General features: G+C 51.7%; 2 protein-coding genes across 2 annotated transcripts; one reads left to right on the top strand and one right to left on the bottom strand.

The window, feature by feature from the left end:
* Nucleotides 1-2,155: 2,155 nt before the first annotated feature.
* Nucleotides 2,156-14,550, top strand: NOXRED1 (NADP dependent oxidoreductase domain containing 1). Its single transcript, XM_040333192.1, has 7 exons — nt 2,156-2,292; nt 4,455-4,625; nt 8,585-8,730; nt 11,461-11,641; nt 11,742-11,902; nt 12,866-13,106; nt 14,272-14,550. The coding sequence occupies exons 1-7, from the start codon at nt 2,240-2,242 to the stop codon at nt 14,420-14,422; spliced, it is 1,104 nt and encodes a 367-aa protein (XP_040189126.1). The 5' UTR covers nt 2,156-2,239; the 3' UTR covers nt 14,423-14,550.
* A 2,508-nt stretch (nt 14,551-17,058) lies between these two features.
* Nucleotides 17,059-20,350, bottom strand: SAMD15 (sterile alpha motif domain containing 15). The gene is made up of 3 exons (XM_040333899.1): nt 20,118-20,350; nt 18,402-18,500; nt 17,059-18,197 (listed from the first exon to the last, which is right to left on the bottom strand). The coding sequence occupies exons 1-3, from the start codon at nt 20,202-20,204 to the stop codon at nt 18,024-18,026; spliced, it is 360 nt and encodes a 119-aa protein (XP_040189833.1). The 5' UTR covers nt 20,205-20,350; the 3' UTR covers nt 17,059-18,023.
* Between the last annotated feature and the right edge of the window lie 42 nt (nt 20,351-20,392).

The following is a 20,392-nucleotide window of genomic DNA, read 5'->3' as shown; positions in this document are numbered from 1 at the left end:
ATGGGTGGGAGGAGCCTGGCTGGTCAGGTTAAGGAGATGGTGGGAGGAGCCTGGCTGGTCAGGTGAAGGAGATGGTGGGAGGAGCCTGGCTGGTCAGGTGAAGGAGGAGCCTGGCTGGTCAGGTAATGGAGATGGGTGGGAGGAGCCTGGCTGGTCAGGTTAAGGAGATGGTGGGAGGAGCCTGGCTGGTCAGGTGAAGGAGATGGTGGGAGGAGCCTGGCTGGTCAGGTGATGGAGGAGCCTGGCTGGTCAGGTAATGGAGATGGGTGGGAGGAGCCTGGCTGGTCAGGTGAAGGAGATGGGTGGGAGGAGCCTGGCTGGTCAGGTGATGGAGATGGGTGGGAGGAGCCTGGCTGGTCAGGTTAAGGAGATGGTGGGAGGAGCCTGGCTGGTCAGGTGAAGGAGATGGTGGGAGGAGCCTGGCTGGTCAGGTGATGGAGGAGCCTGGCTGGTCAGGTAATGGAGATGGGTGGGAGGAGCCTGGCTGGTCAGGTGAAGGAGATGGGTGGGAGGAGCCTGGCTGGTCAGGTACTGGAGATGGGTGGGAGGTGCCTGACTGGTCAGGTGATGGGTGGGAGGAGCCTGGCTGGTCAGGTAACGGAGATGGAGAAGAAGAGGAAGCTGGCTGGTCAGGTAATGGAAATGGGTGGGAGGAGCCTGGCTGGTCAGGTAACGGTAACGGGGATGGAGAAGAAGAGGAAGCTGGCTGGTCAGGTAATGGAAATGGGTGGGAGGAGCCTGGCTGGTCAGGTGATGGGTGGGAGGAGCCTGGCTGGTCAGGTGATGGAGATGGGTGGGAGGAGCCTGGCTGGTCAGGTGATGGAGGAGCCTGGCTGGTCAGGTAAAGGAGATGGGTGGGAGGAGCCTGGCTGGTCAGGTGAAGGAGATGGGTGGGAGGAGCCTGGCTGGTCAGGTTAAGGAGATGGTGGGAGGAGCCTGGCTGGTCAGGTGAAGGAGATGGTGGGAGGAGCCTGGCTGGTCAGGTGATGGAGGAGCCTGGCTGGTCAGGTGAAGGAGATGGGTGGGAGGAGCCTGGCTGGTCAGGTGAAGGAGATGGGTGGGAGGAGCCTGGCTGGTCAGGTGATGGAGGAGCCTGGCTGGTCAGGTGAAGGAGATGGGTGGGAGGAGCCTGGCTGGTCAGGTGAAGGAGATGGGTGGGAGGAGCCTGGCTGGTCAGGTGAAGGAGATGGGTGGGAGGAGCCTGGCTGGTCAGGTGAAGGAGATGGGTGGGAGGAGCCTGGCTGGTCAGGTGAAGGAGGAGCCTGGCTGGTCAGGTAATGGAGATGGGTGGGAGGAGCCTGGCTGGTCAGGTTAAGGAGATGGTGGGAGGAGCCTGGCTGGTCAGGTGAAGGAGATGGTGGGAGGAGCCTGGCTGGTCAGGTGAAGGAGGAGCCTGGCTGGTCAGGTAATGGAGATGGGTGGGAGGAGCCTGGCTGGTCAGGTTAAGGAGATGGTGGGAGGAGCCTGGCTGGTCAGGTGAAGGAGATGGTGGGAGGAGCCTGGCTGGTCAGGTGATGGAGGAGCCTGGCTGGTCAGGTAATGGAGATGGGTGGGAGGAGCCTGGCTGGTCAGGTGAAGGAGATGGGTGGGAGGAGCCTGGCTGGTCAGGTGATGGAGATGGGTGGGAGGAGCCTGGCTGGTCAGGTTAAGGAGATGGTGGGAGGAGCCTGGCTGGTCAGGTGAAGGAGATGGTGGGAGGAGCCTGGCTGGTCAGGTGATGGAGGAGCCTGGCTGGTCAGGTAATGGAGATGGGTGGGAGGAGCCTGGCTGGTCAGGTGAAGGAGATGGGTGGGAGGAGCCTGGCTGGTCAGGTACTGGAGATGGGTGGGAGGTGCCTGACTGGTCAGGTGATGGGTGGGAGGAGCCTGGCTGGTCAGGTAACGGAGATGGAGAAGAAGAGGAAGCTGGCTGGTCAGGTAATGGAAATGGGTGGGAGGAGCCTGGCTGGTCAGGTAACGGTAACGGGGATGGAGAAGAAGAGGAAGCTGGCTGCTCAGGTGATGAAGTGAACTCGGTCACTGCGCCTCCTCCGTGTTCTCTCCTCCACGTGCCGTGTGACCTCTCACTGACCATTTCCCGATGGGAAGGGGGCGGGGAGATCACGCTGTACAGCCGAGAGGGGGGGGGCTCGTGGCCAGTGCTCGGTGTGGATTGGCTGTAGCAAGTAGTTCCTCCCCCTCGGGGCGGGGTGTTCAGCCGGTGGTGTGTTGTCAGTGAGCCGTTGCTATGGAAGCCGCGTATGAAACCACAAATCTTCAGCCTTGAGGAACTACAAATCCCAGCAGAGCCGGAGTGAGTAGCGGGGGAGCTCGGGGCCCCAATACCTGAGGGGAGATGACAGAGAGAGACCACAGGGGCCCCACACTTCCTGTAGAAGAGGAGGTGTTGGCGCTTCAGGGCATAGACTTCCATGGGGAAACCTTATGGGGCCCACAACTCCTGGAATAAAGGTCCCCCAGGGGCCCCTAGGCCTGGTATTACCAGATGGCAAGCAATCGAGCTGCCAGTGTGAAAAACAAGCTTGTAAGTCCACATTGCAGGACTCCTGGTTCAGTTATTTTGTGCAATAGTCATTCCACCACAGAGGGGCACTGTGGCTGAATTGTCATGCTGTACACACACACACACAAAGTACCGTATTTATCTGGCTATAACGCGCCCCGGCGTATAGCGCGCACCCCCGAACTTGAAGGAAAATTCCTGGAAAAAAAAAATACTTAGTTTGGATGCCCCTCGTCGGTGTCTTGCCCGTCGTCCATCACCAGCCGCGTCCGGCGTCCTTCTGCGGCCATCGTGGTGTCCTCCCCGCGCTGTGTTTGAACCACTGCGTCGACATATACCGAGCGCAGTACACTCGGGTATAGTCGGGCAGGCTCGGCTCCTCTCGCGTAAAGGACGTACAGGACGTGACCGCGAGAGGAGCCGAGCCTGCCCGACTATACCCGAGTGTACTGCGCTCGGTATATGCCGGCGCAGTGGTTCAAACACAGTGCAGGGTATCGGCGTATATCGCGCACCCACGATTTTGCCCTCATTTTCAGGGCAAAAAAGTGTGCGGTATACGCCGATAAATACGGTAATACTTTTTCAAGGCACTGTATAGAGATCACACAGATCAATTGAATATCACACGGAGATCATATAGAGATCACACACATCACATATCAATCATATAAAGATCATGCAAAGATCCTCTAGAGATCATTCAGAAATTACATAGAGATCACACAGTATAGAGATCACAGAGATCAGCAGTAATGTGTGAAGTAGGGTTGTCCCGATATCACTTTTTTGTACTCGCCGATACCGAATACCAATACTTTTTTTTAAATGTGTCCCCAAATGCAGCCATGTCCCCCCACAAATGCATCCATGTCCCCCCCACATATGCAGTCATGTCCCCCCCACATATGCAGCCATGTCCCCCCCACAAATGCAGCCATGTCCCCCCCACAAATGCAGCCATGTCCCCCCCACAAATGCAGCCATGTCCCCCCCACATATGAAGCCATGTCCCCCCCACAAATGCATCCATGTCCCCCCCACATATGCAGCCATGTCCCCAAACATATGCAGTCATGTCCCCCCCACATATGCAGCCATGTCCCCCCCACAAATGCAGCCATGTCCCCCCCCACATATGCAGCCATGTCCCCCCCACAAATGCAGCCATGTCCCCCCCACAAATGCAGCCATGTCCCCCCCACAAATGCAGCCATGTCCCCCCCACAAATGCAGCCATGTCCCCCCCACAAATGCAGCCATGTCCCCCCCACAAATGCAGCCATGTCCCCCCCCACAAATGCAGCCATGTCCCCCCCACAAATGCAGCCATGTCCCCCCCCCACAAATGCAGCCATGTCCCCCCCCCACAAATGCAGCCATGTCCCCCCCCACATATGCAGCCATGTCCCCCCCCCACATATGCAGCCATGTCCCCCCCCACATATGCAGCCATGTCCCCCCACATATATGCAGCCATGTTCCCAAACATATGCAGCCATGTCCCCCATACCTAATGATGATGCCGCCGCCGCGTTAATCACCGTGCGGCGAACATTACAGGCAGCTTTCGTTTGAATAGCTGTTTTCCCTGCCACGCTGTGTAAAGGACACTCCCCCTTGCTCGGGATTGGACAGATCCGTCCAAAAGGGAGTGTCTATACACGGCGCGGCGGGCAAAACAGCTATTCAAACTAAAGGCGCCTGTAATCTTCGCCGGACGGTGATTAACGCGGCAGCGGCGGATTTGCGATATGCGACGGCGGGGGGGGGGGTCAAGTATTCTATTTAGGCATCGGGGGTATTTGCGGGAGTACAAGTACTCCCGCAAATACTCGGTATCGGTCCCGATACCGATACTGGTATTGGTATCGGGACAACCCTAGTGTGAAGCATTTCCAATGTCGGGTGTGGGCAGAGCTGTACACAGATTCCTCTCCTCTTCCTTCCAGGGAGCTCAGTGCCACAATGGAGATCATCGCTGGGCTCGGATCCCTCCAGTTTGAGGCCGGAGTCTCAGTGCAACACCAGAGTTTAGTGAAGCTGAAGACCCGGAGACGGGATCTGACGGAACACGCCTGTGCTCACTCCGTATTCTTCTGCCAAGTGCTTCTCCAAACCCGGTGAGATCTCCTTCATTCTTCATTCTCCTTCTGTCAAAATGTTCCATGCGAGCCCGTGAGCACTGCAGCAGAAGCTGATTGGCTGAGAATTGTGCCCTTCCATCTAGAGGTCTTCTCTACATGGGTTTCCATGTGGCTGATACCAAGACAGATTTAGGTAGTTGCATGTAAACGTACACTATATTGTCAAAAGTATTGGGACACATGAACTTTATTGTCATCCCAGTCTTAGTCCGTAGGGTTCAATATTGAGTTGGCATGCCCTTTGCAGCTATAACAGCTTCGACTCTTCTTGGAAGGCTGTCCACAAGGTTTAGGAGTGTGTCTATTGGAATGTTTGACCATTCTTCCAGAAGCGCATTTGTGAGGTCAGGCACTGATGTTGGACGAAAAGGCCTGGCTCACAGTCTCCGCTCTAATTCATCCCAAAGGTATTCTATTAGGTTGAGGTCGGGACTCTGTGCAGCCCAGTCAAGTTCCTCCACCCCAATCTCGCTCATGGTCAAACATTCCCATAGACACACTCCCAAACCTTGTGGACAGACTTCCGAGAAGAGTTGAAGCTGTTATAGCTGCAAAGGGTGGGCCAACTCAATATTGAACCCTAGGGACCGACTAATGCCGCGTACACCCGGTCGGAATTTCCAACCGTGTGTAGGCTCTATTGGACTTTTTCTGTGAGAATTTCCGCCAGCAAAAATTTGAGAGCTGGTTCTCAATTTTTCAGACTGGAAAAGTTCTTTTCTCGACTCGTTGTAGTGTTAGTCTTGTAGCCTTCTCGTACTCGCTGACCATGCCTTGTAGCCTTCTCGTACTCTCTGACCATGTCTTGTAGCCTTCTCGTACTCGCTGACCATGCCTTGTAGCCTTCTCGTACTCTCTGACCATGTCTTGTAGCCTTCTCGTACTCCCTGACCATGTCTTGTAGCCTTCTCGTACTCCCTGACCATGTCTTGTAGCCTTCTCGTACTTGCTGACCATGCCTTGTAGCCTTCTCGTACTCTCTGACCATGTCTTGTAGCCTTCTCGTACTCTCTGACCATGTCTTGTAGCCTTCTCGTACTCGCTGACCATGTCTTGTAGCCTTCTCGTACTCGCTGACCATGTCTTGTAGCCTTCTCCTACTCCCTGACCATGTCTTGTAGCCTTCTCGTACTCTCTGACCATGTCTTGTAGCCTTCTCGTACTCTCTGACCATGTCTTGTAGCCTTCTCGTACTCTCTGACCATGTCTTGTAGCCTTCTCGTACTCCCTGACCATGTCTTGTAGCCTTCTCGTACTTGCTGACCATGCCTTGTAGCCTTCTCGTACTCTCTGACCATGTCTTGTAGCCTTCTCGTACTCTCTGACCATGTCTTGTAGCCTTCTCGTACTCGCTGACCATGTCTTGTAGCCTTCTCGTACTCCCTGACCATGTCTTGTAGCCTTCTCGTACTCCCTGACCATGTCTTGTAGCCTTCTCGTACTCGCTGACCATGTCTTGTAGCCTTCTCGTACTCGCTGACCATGTCTTGTAGCCTTCTCGTACTCGCTGACCATGTCTTGTAGCCTTCTCGTACTCGCTGACCATGTCTTGTAGCCTTCTCGTACTCCCTGACCATGTCTTGTAGCCTTCTCGTACTCTCTGACCATGTCTTGTAGCCTTCTTGTACTCTCTGACCATGTCTTGTAGCCTTCTTGTACTCTCTGACCATGTCTTGTAGCCTTCTTGTACTCTCTGACCATGTCTTGTAGCCTTCTTGTACTCTCTGACCATGTCTTGTAGCCTTCTCGTACTCTCTGACCATGTCTTGTAGCCTTCTAATAGTCCCTGACCATGTCTTGTAGCCTTCTCGTTCTCTGACCATGTCTTGTAGCCTTCTCGTACTCTCTGACCAGGTCTTGTAGCCTTCTCGTACTCCCTGACCATGTCTTGTAGCCTTCTCGTACTCCCTGACCATGTCTTGTAGCCTTCTCGTACTCTCTGACCACGCCTTGTAGCCTTCTCGTACGCGCTGACCATGTCTTGTAGCCTTCTCGTACTCCCTGACCATGTCTTGTAGCCTTCTCGTACTCCCTGACCATGTCTTGTAGCCTTCTTGTACTCTCTGACCATGTCTTGTAGCCTTCTTGTACTCTCTGACCATGTCTTGTAGCCTTCTCGTACTCTCTGACCATGTCTTGTAGCCTTCTCGTACTCTCTGACCATGTCTTGTAGCCTTCTCGTACTCGCTGACCACGTCTTGTAGCCTTCTCGTACTCGCTGACCACGTCTTGTAGCCTTCTCGTACTCGCTGACCACGTCTTGTAGCCTTCTCGTACTCGCTGACCATGTCTTGTAGCCTTCTCGTACTCGCTGACCATGTCTTGTAGCCTTCTCGTACTCGCTGACCATGTCTTGTAGCCTTCTCGTACTCGCTGACCATGTCTTGTAGCCTTCTCGTACTCCCTGACCATGTCTTGTAGCCTTCTCGTACTCCCTGACCATGTCTTGTAGCCTTCTCGTACTCTCTGACCATGTCTTGTAGCCTTCTTGTACTCTCTGACCATGTCTTGTAGCCTTCTTGTACTCTCTGACCATGTCTTGTAGCCTTCTTGTACTCTCTGACCATGTCTTGTAGCCTTCTCGTACTCTCTGACCATGTCTTGTAGCCTTCTAATAGTCCCTGACCATGTCTTGTAGCCTTCTAATAGTCCCTGACCATGTCTTGTAGCCTTCTCGTACTCCCTGACCATGTCTTGTAGCCTTCTCGTACTCCCTGACCATGTCTTGTAGCCTTCTCGTACTCCCTGACCATGTCTTGTAGCCTTCTCGTACTCTCTGACCACGCCTTGTAGCCTTCTCATACGCGCTGACCATGTCTTGTAGCCTTCTCGTACTCCCTGACCATGTCTTGTAGCCTTCTCGTACTCCCTGACCATGTCTTGTAGCCTTCTCGTACTCCCTGACCAGGTCTTGTAGCCTTCTCGTACTCCCTGACCATGTCTTGTAGCCTTCTCGTACTCCCTGACCATGTCTTGTAGCCTTCTCGTACTCCCTGACCATGTCTTGTAGCCTTCTCGTACTCTCTGACCACGCCTTGTAGCCTTCTCGTACGCGCTGACCATGTCTTGTAGCCTTCTCGTACTCCCTGACCATGTCTTGTAGCCTTCTCGTACTCCCTGACCATGTCTTGTAGCCTTCTTGTACTCTCTGACCATGTCTTGTAGCCTTCTTGTACTCTCTGACCATGTCTTGTAGCCTTCTCGTACTCTCTGACCATGTCTTGTAGCCTTCTCGTACTCTCTGACCATGTCTTGTAGCCTTCTCGTACTCGCTGACCACGTCTTGTAGCCTTCTCGTACTCGCTGACCACGTCTTGTAGCCTTCTCGTACTCGCTGACCACGTCTTGTAGCCTTCTCGTACTCGCTGACCATGTCTTGTAGCCTTCTCGTACTCGCTGACCACGTCTTGTAGCCTTCTCGTACTCGCTGACCACGTCTTGTAGCCTTCTCGTACTCGCTGACCACGTCTTGTAGCCTTCTCGTACTCGCTGACCACGTCTTGTAGCCTTCTCGCACTCGATGACCTTGTCTTCTAGCCTTCTGGAGAATGTGTGTGCCTTTCATAGGGGGACATTTAAAGACTGATACAGTTTGTCTGCGAATATTCCAACCAGAATGAAGTGTACAGGAACTGATCTCATGGCGGTACATAGATCCGCTTAAACAAGTCCTCAGCCGGAGGTGTGACAACGGGGCCAGAGCTTAAAGAGCCCAAAACCACAACTGTGCCCAGCTTGTGGACTTACCTTTTATTTTAGGGTAATGCCAAGCTTGTCTTTGCTGTTGTATATCTGCTTTTTGTAGCATAGCATTCACTGACTATTATGTGTGGCCCTTGGCTGATGTCAGGGGCCCGTACTTGAGGCCCTTCTATATCAGGTACATTGAGCAATTCTGCCCTAAATACTAAGAACGTTGCTGTGTCCCCTCACAGGCAGGCTCTGCAGATGTCTCGGGGATTCCATGTCGGCGTCATTGGTGGCGGTTATCTGGGGAAGCAACTGGTCCGTTGTCTTCTTGACCTGACAGACCTTCATGCTGATGACATCAGTGTGTCCACCCGCCGGCCAGAGACCCTCCGTAAGTAGATCCTCTCTGCCCCCCTCCAGTGCATTCACATAGGGCATCCTCCATCTAATAGTTGATACCAAGCAATACAAAATATCAGAGCTGCCATATTGTAATGTACAGTGAGGGAAACAAGTTTTTTGACCCCCCTGCTGATTTTGTAAGTTTGCCCACTGATAAAGAGTCTTAATTTTTTAAGAGTTTTAATAATGGTTAAAAAGTAGATAAAAGAGGACATCAAAAACGGAATGTGCATGGCAGCAGTGTAGTCCCGACGCGTTTCGCAAAACCTTACTTAACTGTAGGTGTTTTTAACCGTTATTAAAACGCCTCATGTGCCTTTCCTTTCCTCTCTATACATTGGATATGGTTTGACCATCTGTGAGTCATCTTCAAGCCATTGATATCTTCCCTCGAGTGGCGGCTTCATTGCACCTACTGGTTGGATATCCGGATCCTTGCCGATTCACCTTCCACGTATATACACAGCTATATTTACCCTTTGAGCGTAGGCTCATTAGGGTTCAATACCTCCGGTAAGCCTCCCATCTTGGTGGCGGGTATTGTGTCAATTCACGATAAGTCCATTGGGTATCCATTTCAGTTGAGAACTTTGTTTACATCCAGTTCCATTGACCTATTAAGTTTCACCATAATACCACATTGGGACTTTTATTATTTGCACTGTTGATTGATTGATTTTTGAGCTTAGTTAGGCGCCAAATGCCCACTGTGAAGTGAGCGTCTGTTCACTTGGTGTTTCATATAGACCATCAGTGTCTTCTTATTATATCACTCGGCGCTACTTTTTTTGTTGTGTTTTATTGATTTTCCTTTGTTCACTGGATTGTTTGTAGCTGCTCACTGTTTGGATAGTGCAGATTTATTTTGTTTTTGTAGCCCATTCCAGCCTTGTGTAGGTTTACAATTTTTGTCCCCGACCATCCTTGGACAGCTCTTTGGTCTTGGCCATGGTGGAGAGATTTGAATCTGATTGCTTCTGTGTACAGGTGTCTTCTATACAGGTAACAAGCTGAGATTAGGAGCACTACCTTTAAGGGCCCTTTCACACGGGCGGACGAACGGTCCGTTTTTTACAAGTCCATTTACGGACTTGTAATGCATCCCTATGGGATTGTGGACGTTAGCGGATGAGCATCCGCTAACGTCCGTAAAGATCCGCCTCCGCAAAAAGATCTGCTTTTTCAGACATAGAAAACCCTATTTTTCTTCTGTCTGGCGGAACGGATCAGATGAATATGGACACACGGTCCGTATTCATCCGATTCCCCATAGGGGAGAGCGGAGGAAAGACAGGGCGGTCTCTGCACAGTGTGCGGGACCACCCTGTCTTCCGACGGCTCAGCGGGGATTTACGGATGATCCCCGCTGAGCCGACGGACACACACGGGGCGGATCAATACGGATCCGCTCCGTGTGAAAGAGCCCTAAAAGAGTGCTCCTAATCTTAGCACATTACCTGTATATAAGACACCTGAGAGCCAGAAATCTTGCTGATTAATAGGGGATCAAATGCTTATTTCACTCATTAAAATGCAAATCAGATTAAAACTCTTTTTGAAATGCGTTTTTTTCTGGATATTTTTGTTAACCGGTTAAGACCCGGACCAATATGCAGGTTAAGGACCTTGCCCCTTTTTGCAATTCGGCACTGTGTCGCTTTAACTGACAATTGCGCGATGTGGCTCCCAAAGAAAATTTTATGTCCTTCTTCTTTTTTTTTCACAAATAGAGCTTTCTTTTGGTGGTATTTGATCACCTCTGCGGTTTTTATTTTTTGCTCTATAAACAAAAATAGAGCGACAATTTTGTAAAAAATTCTATATTTTTCACTTTTTGCTATAATAAATATCCCCAATATTAGGCTGATACGTATTTTTCTACCTATTTTTGGCAAAAGCAATAAGCGTTTATCGATTTGGTTTGCGCAAAATTTATAGCGTTTACAAAATAGGGGATCGTTTTATGCCATTTTTATCAATAAATAATTTTTTACTACTAATGGCGGCGATCAGGATTTTTTTTTTTTTTTTTCATGACTGAGACATTATGGCGGACACATCTGACACTTTTGACACATTTTTGGGACCATTGTCATTTTCACAGCGAAAAGTGCTATAAAAATGCACTCATTACTGTGAAAATGGCAGTGAAGGGGTTAACCACTAGGAGGCGCTGTAGGGGTTAAGTGTGACCTCATGCGTGTTTCTAACTGTAGGGGGGCGGGGCTGGACATGTGACGTCAGTGATCGTCTTTACCGATATCAGGGAGCAGATGATTACTGCCACAGAGAAGAACGGGGAAGGTTTGTTTACGCTCACCTCTCGGGATTCCTGGCTGACTTTTTACCGCCGGGAGTCCCGTACTTGAGTACAAGGCTTAAGGCTGATTAACTGAGGCTTTTCTGATGCAAAAGTCTCTGAAATAAACAAGAATACCTGACGTTTTTTCCCACCTACTCACATGCAGGACAGATTAAAGGTGAGCTCAGCTATGGTAGTGATGGCATGAAAACCTATACCCTGCAGACTTGGCACAGATATCATTTCGTTTTTAAAGGTGTCAGATGATTTTACCAGTGAAGTAGAATCTACCGTTTGCTGTGTCCACAGTAGCCAATCAAATTCCTGTTCTGTGTTCTCCAGATTTAGACCCCTGTGGCGGTGTTGATGTTGCAGTTTGGAGTTGATGTCTCTCTCACCCCCCCCCCCCCCTCACAGGAGATCTTCAGGGTCGAGGTGTGAAATGTTTCTATGATAACGTGAAGCTGGTCAGAGGGGCTCACATCGTCTTCCTGTGCTGTCTGCCATCACAACTGCCCGCCGTGTGTGCAGAAATCCGGGGTCACCTGCCAGAATGGTGTGTGGTGTACAGCCTGGTGTCTGCGGTGCCGTTGCCCAGGTAAGACCACACAGGCTTTGAATAGAGGCCGATCCTCTGACATTGTATTCAACCCCCCCATGTACAGTACATTGGCATCTTGTTTCTGTGTCTCCTGTAGGGTGACAGGGCTTCTTGGTCACAGCGGTGTCATCAGGCCGGAGTATCAGTGTGATCCCAAGGATGATGGGCCACAGTGCCACCACCATGGTAGCCTGACCAAGGCACTGAAGGATGGGTCCCTTGTGAGGGCCACAATTCCCGGGGAGCTCTGGGACGGAGGTAAGTGAATAGTTCTCCTTGTAAGGGAGCGGGGCCTTATTAATATATACTTTTGCTAATAGGTGTCCCTCTTTCCCATCTTTGAAAGTTGGGCGCTATGCCATTGGCATTGTTCATTGGGTGATGCTAGTTCCAGGGCAGATACACACAGAAACGTCTGCCCTGGATCAAGTATTGTCCTGGGAGTCAGGTAATAGATTGTCAGTAAACTTCATAAATATGTCAAAGTCTCCAGACTAGATTTCTGTACCCCAAGCCCAACTCTGTGGGCTGTGCCTGAACTGTAAGAGTTAATTGCTTGTTTATGTCTATTACTTACCTGATCCTCTGCTCCCCCTTGCACCTAGCCCTGTCCCTGATGCCATTAAGACCAGAGCAGGGTCCACAGCCTTGCTCTGGACTAGGAATGGGCTCAGGCGTGTTCGGATCCTAGGCACATCTCGCCTGCGCGATTGCGTGTGTATGTGCAGCTGCGGGCCAGGACTTACTGCCTATGAGTGGCGGTGTGCAGTGACGGCTTCCTGGCAATATTGCTTAGGTGGGACTAGGATCCGAACACGCCTGAGCCCATCCCTACTGCGGATGTGAGGGTGCTGAGGGACAGCCCACCGCTGGATCGTGGGGGAGCGCCATCTGCTGGGAAAGTGGGGGATCAGGTAAGCAAAACTGTTTCTCCTCTCCCCTGGACAAAACAAACTATTAACCCCTAGGGTATGGGCACAGCCCCACTGCAAAGGAATCCTTTGGCCTTTAAAAATTTGGATCAGGATTTTATATTGGGGGAGCGGAATTCCTGAACGCAAAGCTACAGAACTTGGACCCACTGTTGTTTTGTTCCCATGTTTGGCCTAAGACAGCAGCTCGCAAACAATGCAGTGCCTGCTATGGCTGCCGGTTTGTGCGATTCTACAATTGTGTGAGGATTTATTATTGTGTTGCACTTATTTATTGATCCTGTAAGATAATGTGATAACTGTGTTCTCCACCCAGGAGGAGTTTGCATTGTCAGCCATTTCATGGAGCCTGTACTCTATGCCGTCCTCAATCTGTGCACATCACATGATCTGTCACATGACCAGGCTGTGAGCATCCTGAATGGCCTCATCCAGCAGCGGGTGACATCGGGTGAATCTCCCGTAGGAGCTGGATTTACAAGCGCCAACTTTGTGAGCAAAGCGTTTCTAGCATCGCTTTCTGCAGACAGGTGAGCGTGAGCCGGTGTGACAGGTGAGCGTGAGCCGGTGTGACAGGTGAGCGTGAGCCGGTGTGACAGGCGAGTGTGAGCCAGTGTCCGATGTGACAGGTGAGTGTGAGCCAGTGTCCGATGTGTGAGCCAGTGTCCGATGTGACAGGTGCGTGTGAGCCAGTGTCCGGTGTGACAGGTGAGCGTGAGCCAGTGTCCGGTGTGACAGGCGAGTGTGAGCCGGTGTGACAGGCGAGCGGGAGTGACAGGTGAGCCAGTGTCCGGTGTGACAGGGGAGCGTGAGCCAGTGTCCGGTGTGACAGGTGAGTGTGAGCCGGTGTGACAGGTGAGTGTGAGCCGGTGTGACAGGTGAGCGGGAGTGACAGGTAAGCGTGAGCCAGTGTCCGGTGTGACAGGTGAGCATAAGCCAGTGTCCGGTGTGATAGGTGAGCGGGTGTGACAGGTGAGCGTGAGCCAGTGTCCGGTGTGACAGGTGAGCGTGAGCCAGTGTCCGGTGTGACAGGTGAGCGTAAGCCAGTGTCCGGTGTGACAGGTGAGCGTAAGCCAGTGTCCGGTGTGATAGGTGAGTGTGAGCCGATGGGACCGGGTCAAGATTGTCTATGACAGGGGTCTCCAAACTTTCTAAACAAAAGGCCAGTTTACTGCCCTTCAGACATTAGGGGGTTGGACTGTTGAGAGTACAAAAAGTCTTGGCATCAGTGGGAGAAAATGCCATCTTTGTTATTGGGGTTAGAAGTAGTGCCCCATCATTGGTATCAACGGAAGGAATAGTACCCCATCTTTGGTGTCTGTGGGAAGAATGGTGCCACATTGTTGGTGTCAGTGGAATGAATAGTGGCCCATCTTTGGCGTCAGTGGGAAAAATAGTGTCCCACCTTTGGCGTCAGTGGAATGAATAGTGGCCCCTTGTTGATGTCTGTAACAGGAATATTTCCTCATTGTTGGTGTCAGTATGAGGAATAGTGTCCCAAGGGCCAGATAAAGGCAAGCAGAGGGCCCCCCCGGCAGCAGTTTGGAGACCACTGGTCTATTCCATGAAGAAGCTTTGGGCATCTTGAATGTGAAGGTCTGACTGAAGAGCTGTCTGTTTTGCCTATATTAACCAATCCTATTCTCTTTTATACACTGTTCAGTTATAACGATGTTCTCTCTGGGCTCTGTGCAGTCGGTTTCCTAGGTTTGATCTGAGCAGTGTCCAGATGAAGGAGACTCCACTGAGTCAGCACCTTGCAGGCTCCGCCCACCTCCGAACACAGCTGTCCTCTCTATACTGCACCATCTTCCATACGGACACTCAGCGGGTACACCTCTCCTGACCAGCGCGTCGGGATCCTACGGGGTAAATGGTCGCGCTATATCAAGATGCAACTGAACTCAACTGACTGAGGACACATATGTACCAAACCTGATTTTTTTTGTATGTAGTAAACTTTTAATAACATTTTATTGCGTCTGGATTATTGTTACAAGAAAGCCTCTGCTGCATTACACATTCAGTACAAATCACAGGCACTCCATATACAGTTGTGTACAAAATAATAGCAGTCCAACATCACTATCAGATCAATCGCTGTTTTGGGTATAAATGAATGGCAAATAATTTACTAGTAGGAGTAATAGAAAACCAACAGTCATAGTAGGAAGGGGGGCATGCTGCTGATTCTGTGTACCGTATTTGCCGGCGTATAAGACGACCCCCTATTTTTCCAGGAAAAATGTTGGTTTTGGGATATACTCGCCATATAAGATGACCCTCTTCCTACTAGTTTGTCTGGAAGCTAAGGGGTTAGCCAGAACAACCGCTGACAGAAACAGGCATTTTTCAAATCTCACTGTGCCATTCCATTCCATGCCCCCACTGTGCCATTCCATTCCATGCCCCCACTGTGCCATTCCATTCCATGCCCCCACTGTGCCATTCCATGCCCCCACTGTGCCATCCCATGCCCCCACTGTCCATCCCATGCCCCCACTGTCCATCCCATGCCCCCACTGTCCATCCCATGCCCCCACTGTCCATTCCATGCCCCCACTGTCCATTCCATGCCCCCACTGTCCATTCCATGCCCCCACTGTCCATTCCATGCCCCCACTGTCCATCCCATGCCCCCACTGTGCCATCCCATGCCCCCACTGTCCATCACATGCCTCTACTGTGCCGGCCAAGACAATCTCCCTACCTTATTTTTTTGCTGCGGGCATCCATGATTCAAAAGCCGCGCCTCCTCCTCAGACTGTTCCGTGATAGGCGGGGGGTTAAACCTGTTCGGACTTTAGCGGCACAGTAAACAACGGTAATACATAGAAAATATATACATTTTAATAGAAAAAAAGAGAACCACATACATGAAATGAGATAAAAGGACAGTACAAAAATTAAAAATCATACATATGAGTATACATTATATGATGAGAACCCAAATGCATCGACGCGTTTCGCCGTTGGGCTTCTTCCGGTCACAATTCAGCATACAATAATTGCAGAAGCAAGAAAGGGATCTCACTTGCAAGTGCAATTCTTAATTAGCCTGTGGCTAACGCAGATATCCAATATAGGAGACCGATTAGCTAATGCAGAGAGAGTGCAGTGCTGGCAAAGCGAAGTCAGGGGGACCGGCTACTAGTTCCAAAGTAGACAATACAAAAGTCTTCAAAATCCACAAGCCTATATATGGGGAGTCAGGAAGATACTTTTTACCTTGAAGTATCATTCTGTATGTTTTACCGTAGCCGGGTTCTCTAACTTCGCTTTGCCAGCACTGCACTTTCTCTACGTTAGCTAATCTCTCTCCTATATTGGATATCTGTGTTAGCCACAGGCTAATTAAGAATTGAACTTGCAAGTGAGATCCCTTTCTTTTTTCTGCAATTATTGTATCCTAAATTGCAACCTGAAGAAGCCCAATGGCGAAACGTGTTGATGAATTCGGGTTCTCATCATATAGTGTATACGCGTATGTATGATTTTAAATGTTTGTACTGTCCTTTTATTTCATTTCATGTATGTGTTTCTCTTTTTTCTATTAAAATGTATATATTTTCTATGTATTTCCATTGTTTACTGTGCCGCTAAAGTCTGAACAGAATTAACCCCCCCCCCCCCCTTTTTTCGTTATCACATTATTTATGGATGTTGGCAATGCGAGTGCTGCTCTACTATTTCTTCAATCAACAAGGGATGATTTCAATGCACTGTGACCTTTCAAACCATTTTGTTTTGTGCATTGCATGAACAATTCTAATGGAGACTGTGATCTATAATAATCATGTATGACAAGCATAATGAGTTGGGGACAAGCAGGTAGCCATTGCTTGTAGTGGGAGAGTAAATATTGGTCACAGCCTCCCTCCAGGATTATTTGATGGTAATGGAGGTTGGAAAGTGGTCTCTGATCACAGGATTTCCCTCATATTATGTTGGTTGTTAGTGATGGAGGTGGAGGAATGGTCTCTGATCACAGGCTCTGCTCCAGAATGGATTGGTTGTTGGTGATGGAGGTGGAGGGAATGGTCTCTGATCACAGGCTCTGCTCCAGAATGGATTGGTTGTTGTTGATGGAGGTGGAGGGAATGGTCTCTGATCACAGGCTCTGCTCCAGAATGGATTGGTTGTTGTTGATGGAGGTGGAGGGAATGGTCTCTGATCACAGGCTCTGCTCCAGGATGGATTGGTTGTTGGTGATGGGGATAGGGGGGAATGGTCTCTGAACACAGGCTCTGCTCCAGGATGCATTGGTTGTTGGAGATGGGGGTGGAGGGATGGTCTCTGCTCCAGGATGGATTGGTTGTTGGTGATGGGGATAGGGGGGAATGGTCTCCGATCACAGGCTCTGCTCCAGGATGGATTGGTTGTTGGAGATGAAGGTGGAGGAAATAGTCTCTGATCACAGGCTCTACTCCAGCGATAGGGGGGAATAGTCTCTGATCACAGGCTCTGCTCCAGGATGGACTGGTTGTTGGTGATGGGGATAGGGGGGAATGGTCTCTGATCACAGGCTCTGCTCCAGGATGGATTGGTTGTTGGAGATGGGGGTGGAGGGATGGTCTCTGCTCCAGGATGGATTGGTTGTTGGAGATGGCTGGGAAGGGATGGTCTCTGCTCCAGGATGGATTGGTTGTTGGAGATGGGGGTGGAGGGAAGGTCTCTGCTCCAGGATGGATTGGTTGTTGGAGATGGGGGTGGAGGGATGGTCTCTGCTCCAAGATGGATTGATTGTTGGAGATGGGGGTGGAGGGATGGTCTCTGCTCCAGGATGGATTGGTTGTTGGAGATGGGGGTGGAGGGAAGGTCTCTGCTCCAGGATGGATTGGTTGTTGGTGATGGGGGTGGAGGGAATAGTCTCTGATCACAGGCTCTACTCCAGGAAGGATTGGTTGTTGGTGATGGGGATAGGGGGGAATGGTCTCTGATCACAGGCTCTGCTCCAGGATGGATTGGTTGTTGGTGATGGGGATAGGGGGGAATGGTCTCTGATCACAGGCTCTGCTCCAGGATGGATTGGTTGTTGGAGATGAAGGTGGAGGGAATAGTCTCTGATCACAGGCTCTACTCCAGGATGGATTGGTTGTTGGTGATGGGGATAGGGGGGAATGGTCTCTGATCACAGGCTCTGCTCCAGGATGGATTGGTTGTTGGTGATGGGGATAGGGGGGAATGGTCTCTGATCACAGGCTCTGCTCCAGGATGGATTGGTTGTTGGTGATGGGGATAGGGGGGAATGGTCTCTGATCACAGGCTCTGCTCCAGGATGGATTGGTTGTTGGAGATGAAGGTGGAGGGAATAGTCTCTGATCACAGGCTCTACTCCAGGATGGATTGGTTGTTGGAGATGGGGATAGGGGGGAATGGTCTCCGATCACAGGCCCTGCTTCAGCCAGAATTAGTTGTTGGTAATGGAGGTAGGGAATCGCCTCCAATCACAGGCCCTGCTCCAGAACAAATTGGTTGTAGGTGAGCAGGTCATGGTTGGTTCCGGTCTGAGATTTCTGCTCCAGGAAGAGCCCCATGTTATCCCTTCGGGGGAGGGATACACTGCGGATAAAGGCCGGCTCACTGACACCCAGCAGATCTCTCACCAGTTTAGCGATGGCCTGTGGAAAGAACAGAAGGTCATTTTTGCATTCACAGATTTATGAAACAGAAAGTGCAACAACCACAAGGATGGGACAAGGATGCTGCCAACGTATGGAAGATTTGTGGGGGGAGCTGTCAATCGGTGGAAGATCTGTGGGTATGCACCGTCCATGGGGGGGGGGGGGAACAAGGATGACATGCTGGGTCTGTTCCAAACTCACCTTCATGTCCTGGAAGTCGGTGACACCCATCTGTGGCAGGGTGGAACATGTGACATGGATGAGTTTGCGGCCATTGATTTCATTGTCTGTGAAGCACACCTGGAATGACAGACACAGGTCATGATATGTTCTATACAGCACACTGCCCTCTAGTGACAGATTGGGTGACCCCGGGCTCAGCGTTGTCACCCAGCAGGTAGAAGATTCAGCAAAAGATTTGACCAGCAATCATTATGTGAAATGCCCTTTTTTGCGGCAGTGCTTGGTGGGCATGGTTAAAGGTAAGTGCGCATCTTGCATTAGGAGCTTCCATTACTGGTCCCAGCACTGGGTCACATGACATATCAGAGCCACAAATGAAATGAATGATGGATAAACAGGTGACCCCCCCCCTCCCCCATCCTAAACTGCATAACAGGTGACCCCCCCATCCTAAACTGCATAACAGGTGATCCCCCACCTCACCTATCCGTCAGAACAAGAACAGGTGACCTCCCTCCCTGTACCCCCCACGTGACACGCCGGGGGGTTCATTCACTATTGTCTGCTCTGCCTGAGGCTCTAATCACGTGCTTCAAAAAAAAAACTATTGGAATCCATGAGCCCCGCATGGAGATTAGGGGGCGGGCATGGACTAGGGGGGTGGCACCTCTGCGCACCGTATGGAGATTAGGGGGCGGGGGCTTTGCGCCCCGTATGGAGATTAGGGGGCAGGGGCATGGACTAGGGGGGCAGCACCTCTGCGCCCCATATGGAGATTAGGGGGCAGGGGCATGGACTAAGGGGGTGGCACCTCTGCGCCCCGTATGGAGATTAGGGGGCGGGGGCATGGACTAGGGGGGCGGCACCTCTGCACTACTTATGGAGATTAGTGGGCGGGGCATGAACTAGGGGGCGGGGCGGCACCTCTGAGCCCCGTATGGAGATTAGGGGGCGGGGGCTTGGATTAAGGGGGTGGCACCTCTGCACCCCGTATGGAGATTAGGGGGCGGGGGCATGGACTAGGAGGGCAGCACCTCTGCGCCCCATATGGAGATTAGGGGGGCGGCACCTCTGCGCACCATATGGAGATTAGGGGGCGGTAGCTTGGACTAAGGGGGCGGCACCTCTGCGCCCCATATGGAGATTAGGGGGCGGGGGCATGGACTAGGAGGGCAGCACCTCTGTGCCCCATATGGAGATTAGCGGGCGGGGGCTTGGACTAAGGGGACGGCACCTCTGCCCCCCGTATGGAGATTAGGGGCAGGGGTATGGACTAGGGGGTTGGCACCTCTGCGCCCCGTATGGAGATTAGGGGCAGGGGTATGGACTAGGGGGTTGGCACCTCTGCCCCCCGTATGGAGATTAGGGGCAGGGGTATGGACTAGGGGGTTGGCACCTCTGCGCACCATATGGAGATTAGTGGGCGGGGCATGAACTAGGGGGCGGCACCTCTGCGCCCTGTATGGAGATTAGGGGGCGGGGTATGGACTAGGGGGGGCGGCACCTCTGCGCCCTGTATGGAGATTAGGGGGCGTGGTATGGACTAGGGGGGGGGGCGGTACCTCTGCGCCCCGTATAGACGGGCCACCACGGTATGTAAATGACATTCCCTCCTTTGAGCCCCCCGCTCTGGCCTACTTTAGAATAGGTGACCCCTCCACCTTTTACTTCAGAGCAGTCATTGTTCACCCCCCCCCCCAGCTTTCTCTACACACGGGCCCGCCTTTCCCCTACCTCGTACTGCGGGAAGCCCTTCCGCCGTATCCAGCCTCCCACATCCCGGCAGCTCCAGCGCAGACAGTCCGGGACCGCCGCCTCCATCTCTCTACCAACGCTTCCTAGTAACGGTCCGCGTCCCTATCAACCACTACTTCCTCCGTCTCCATGACAACCACTCCGACATCCGCCCTCCTCCGAGGCACATTCCCTCGGCTCTTATCGCCTTCACTCGCCAATTTCCGTCAGGGCCGCTCAGTCCCCGCCCCTCACACGCCGGGCTCCGTGATAGG

The sequence above is a fragment of the Rana temporaria genome, chromosome 13 (genome assembly GCF_905171775.1).
Source record: "Rana temporaria chromosome 13, aRanTem1.1, whole genome shotgun sequence".
Lineage (NCBI taxonomy): Eukaryota > Metazoa > Chordata > Amphibia > Anura > Ranidae > Rana > Rana temporaria.
Note: the sequence above shows the minus strand (reverse complement) of the source record. Positions and strands in the feature narration are given on the sequence as shown.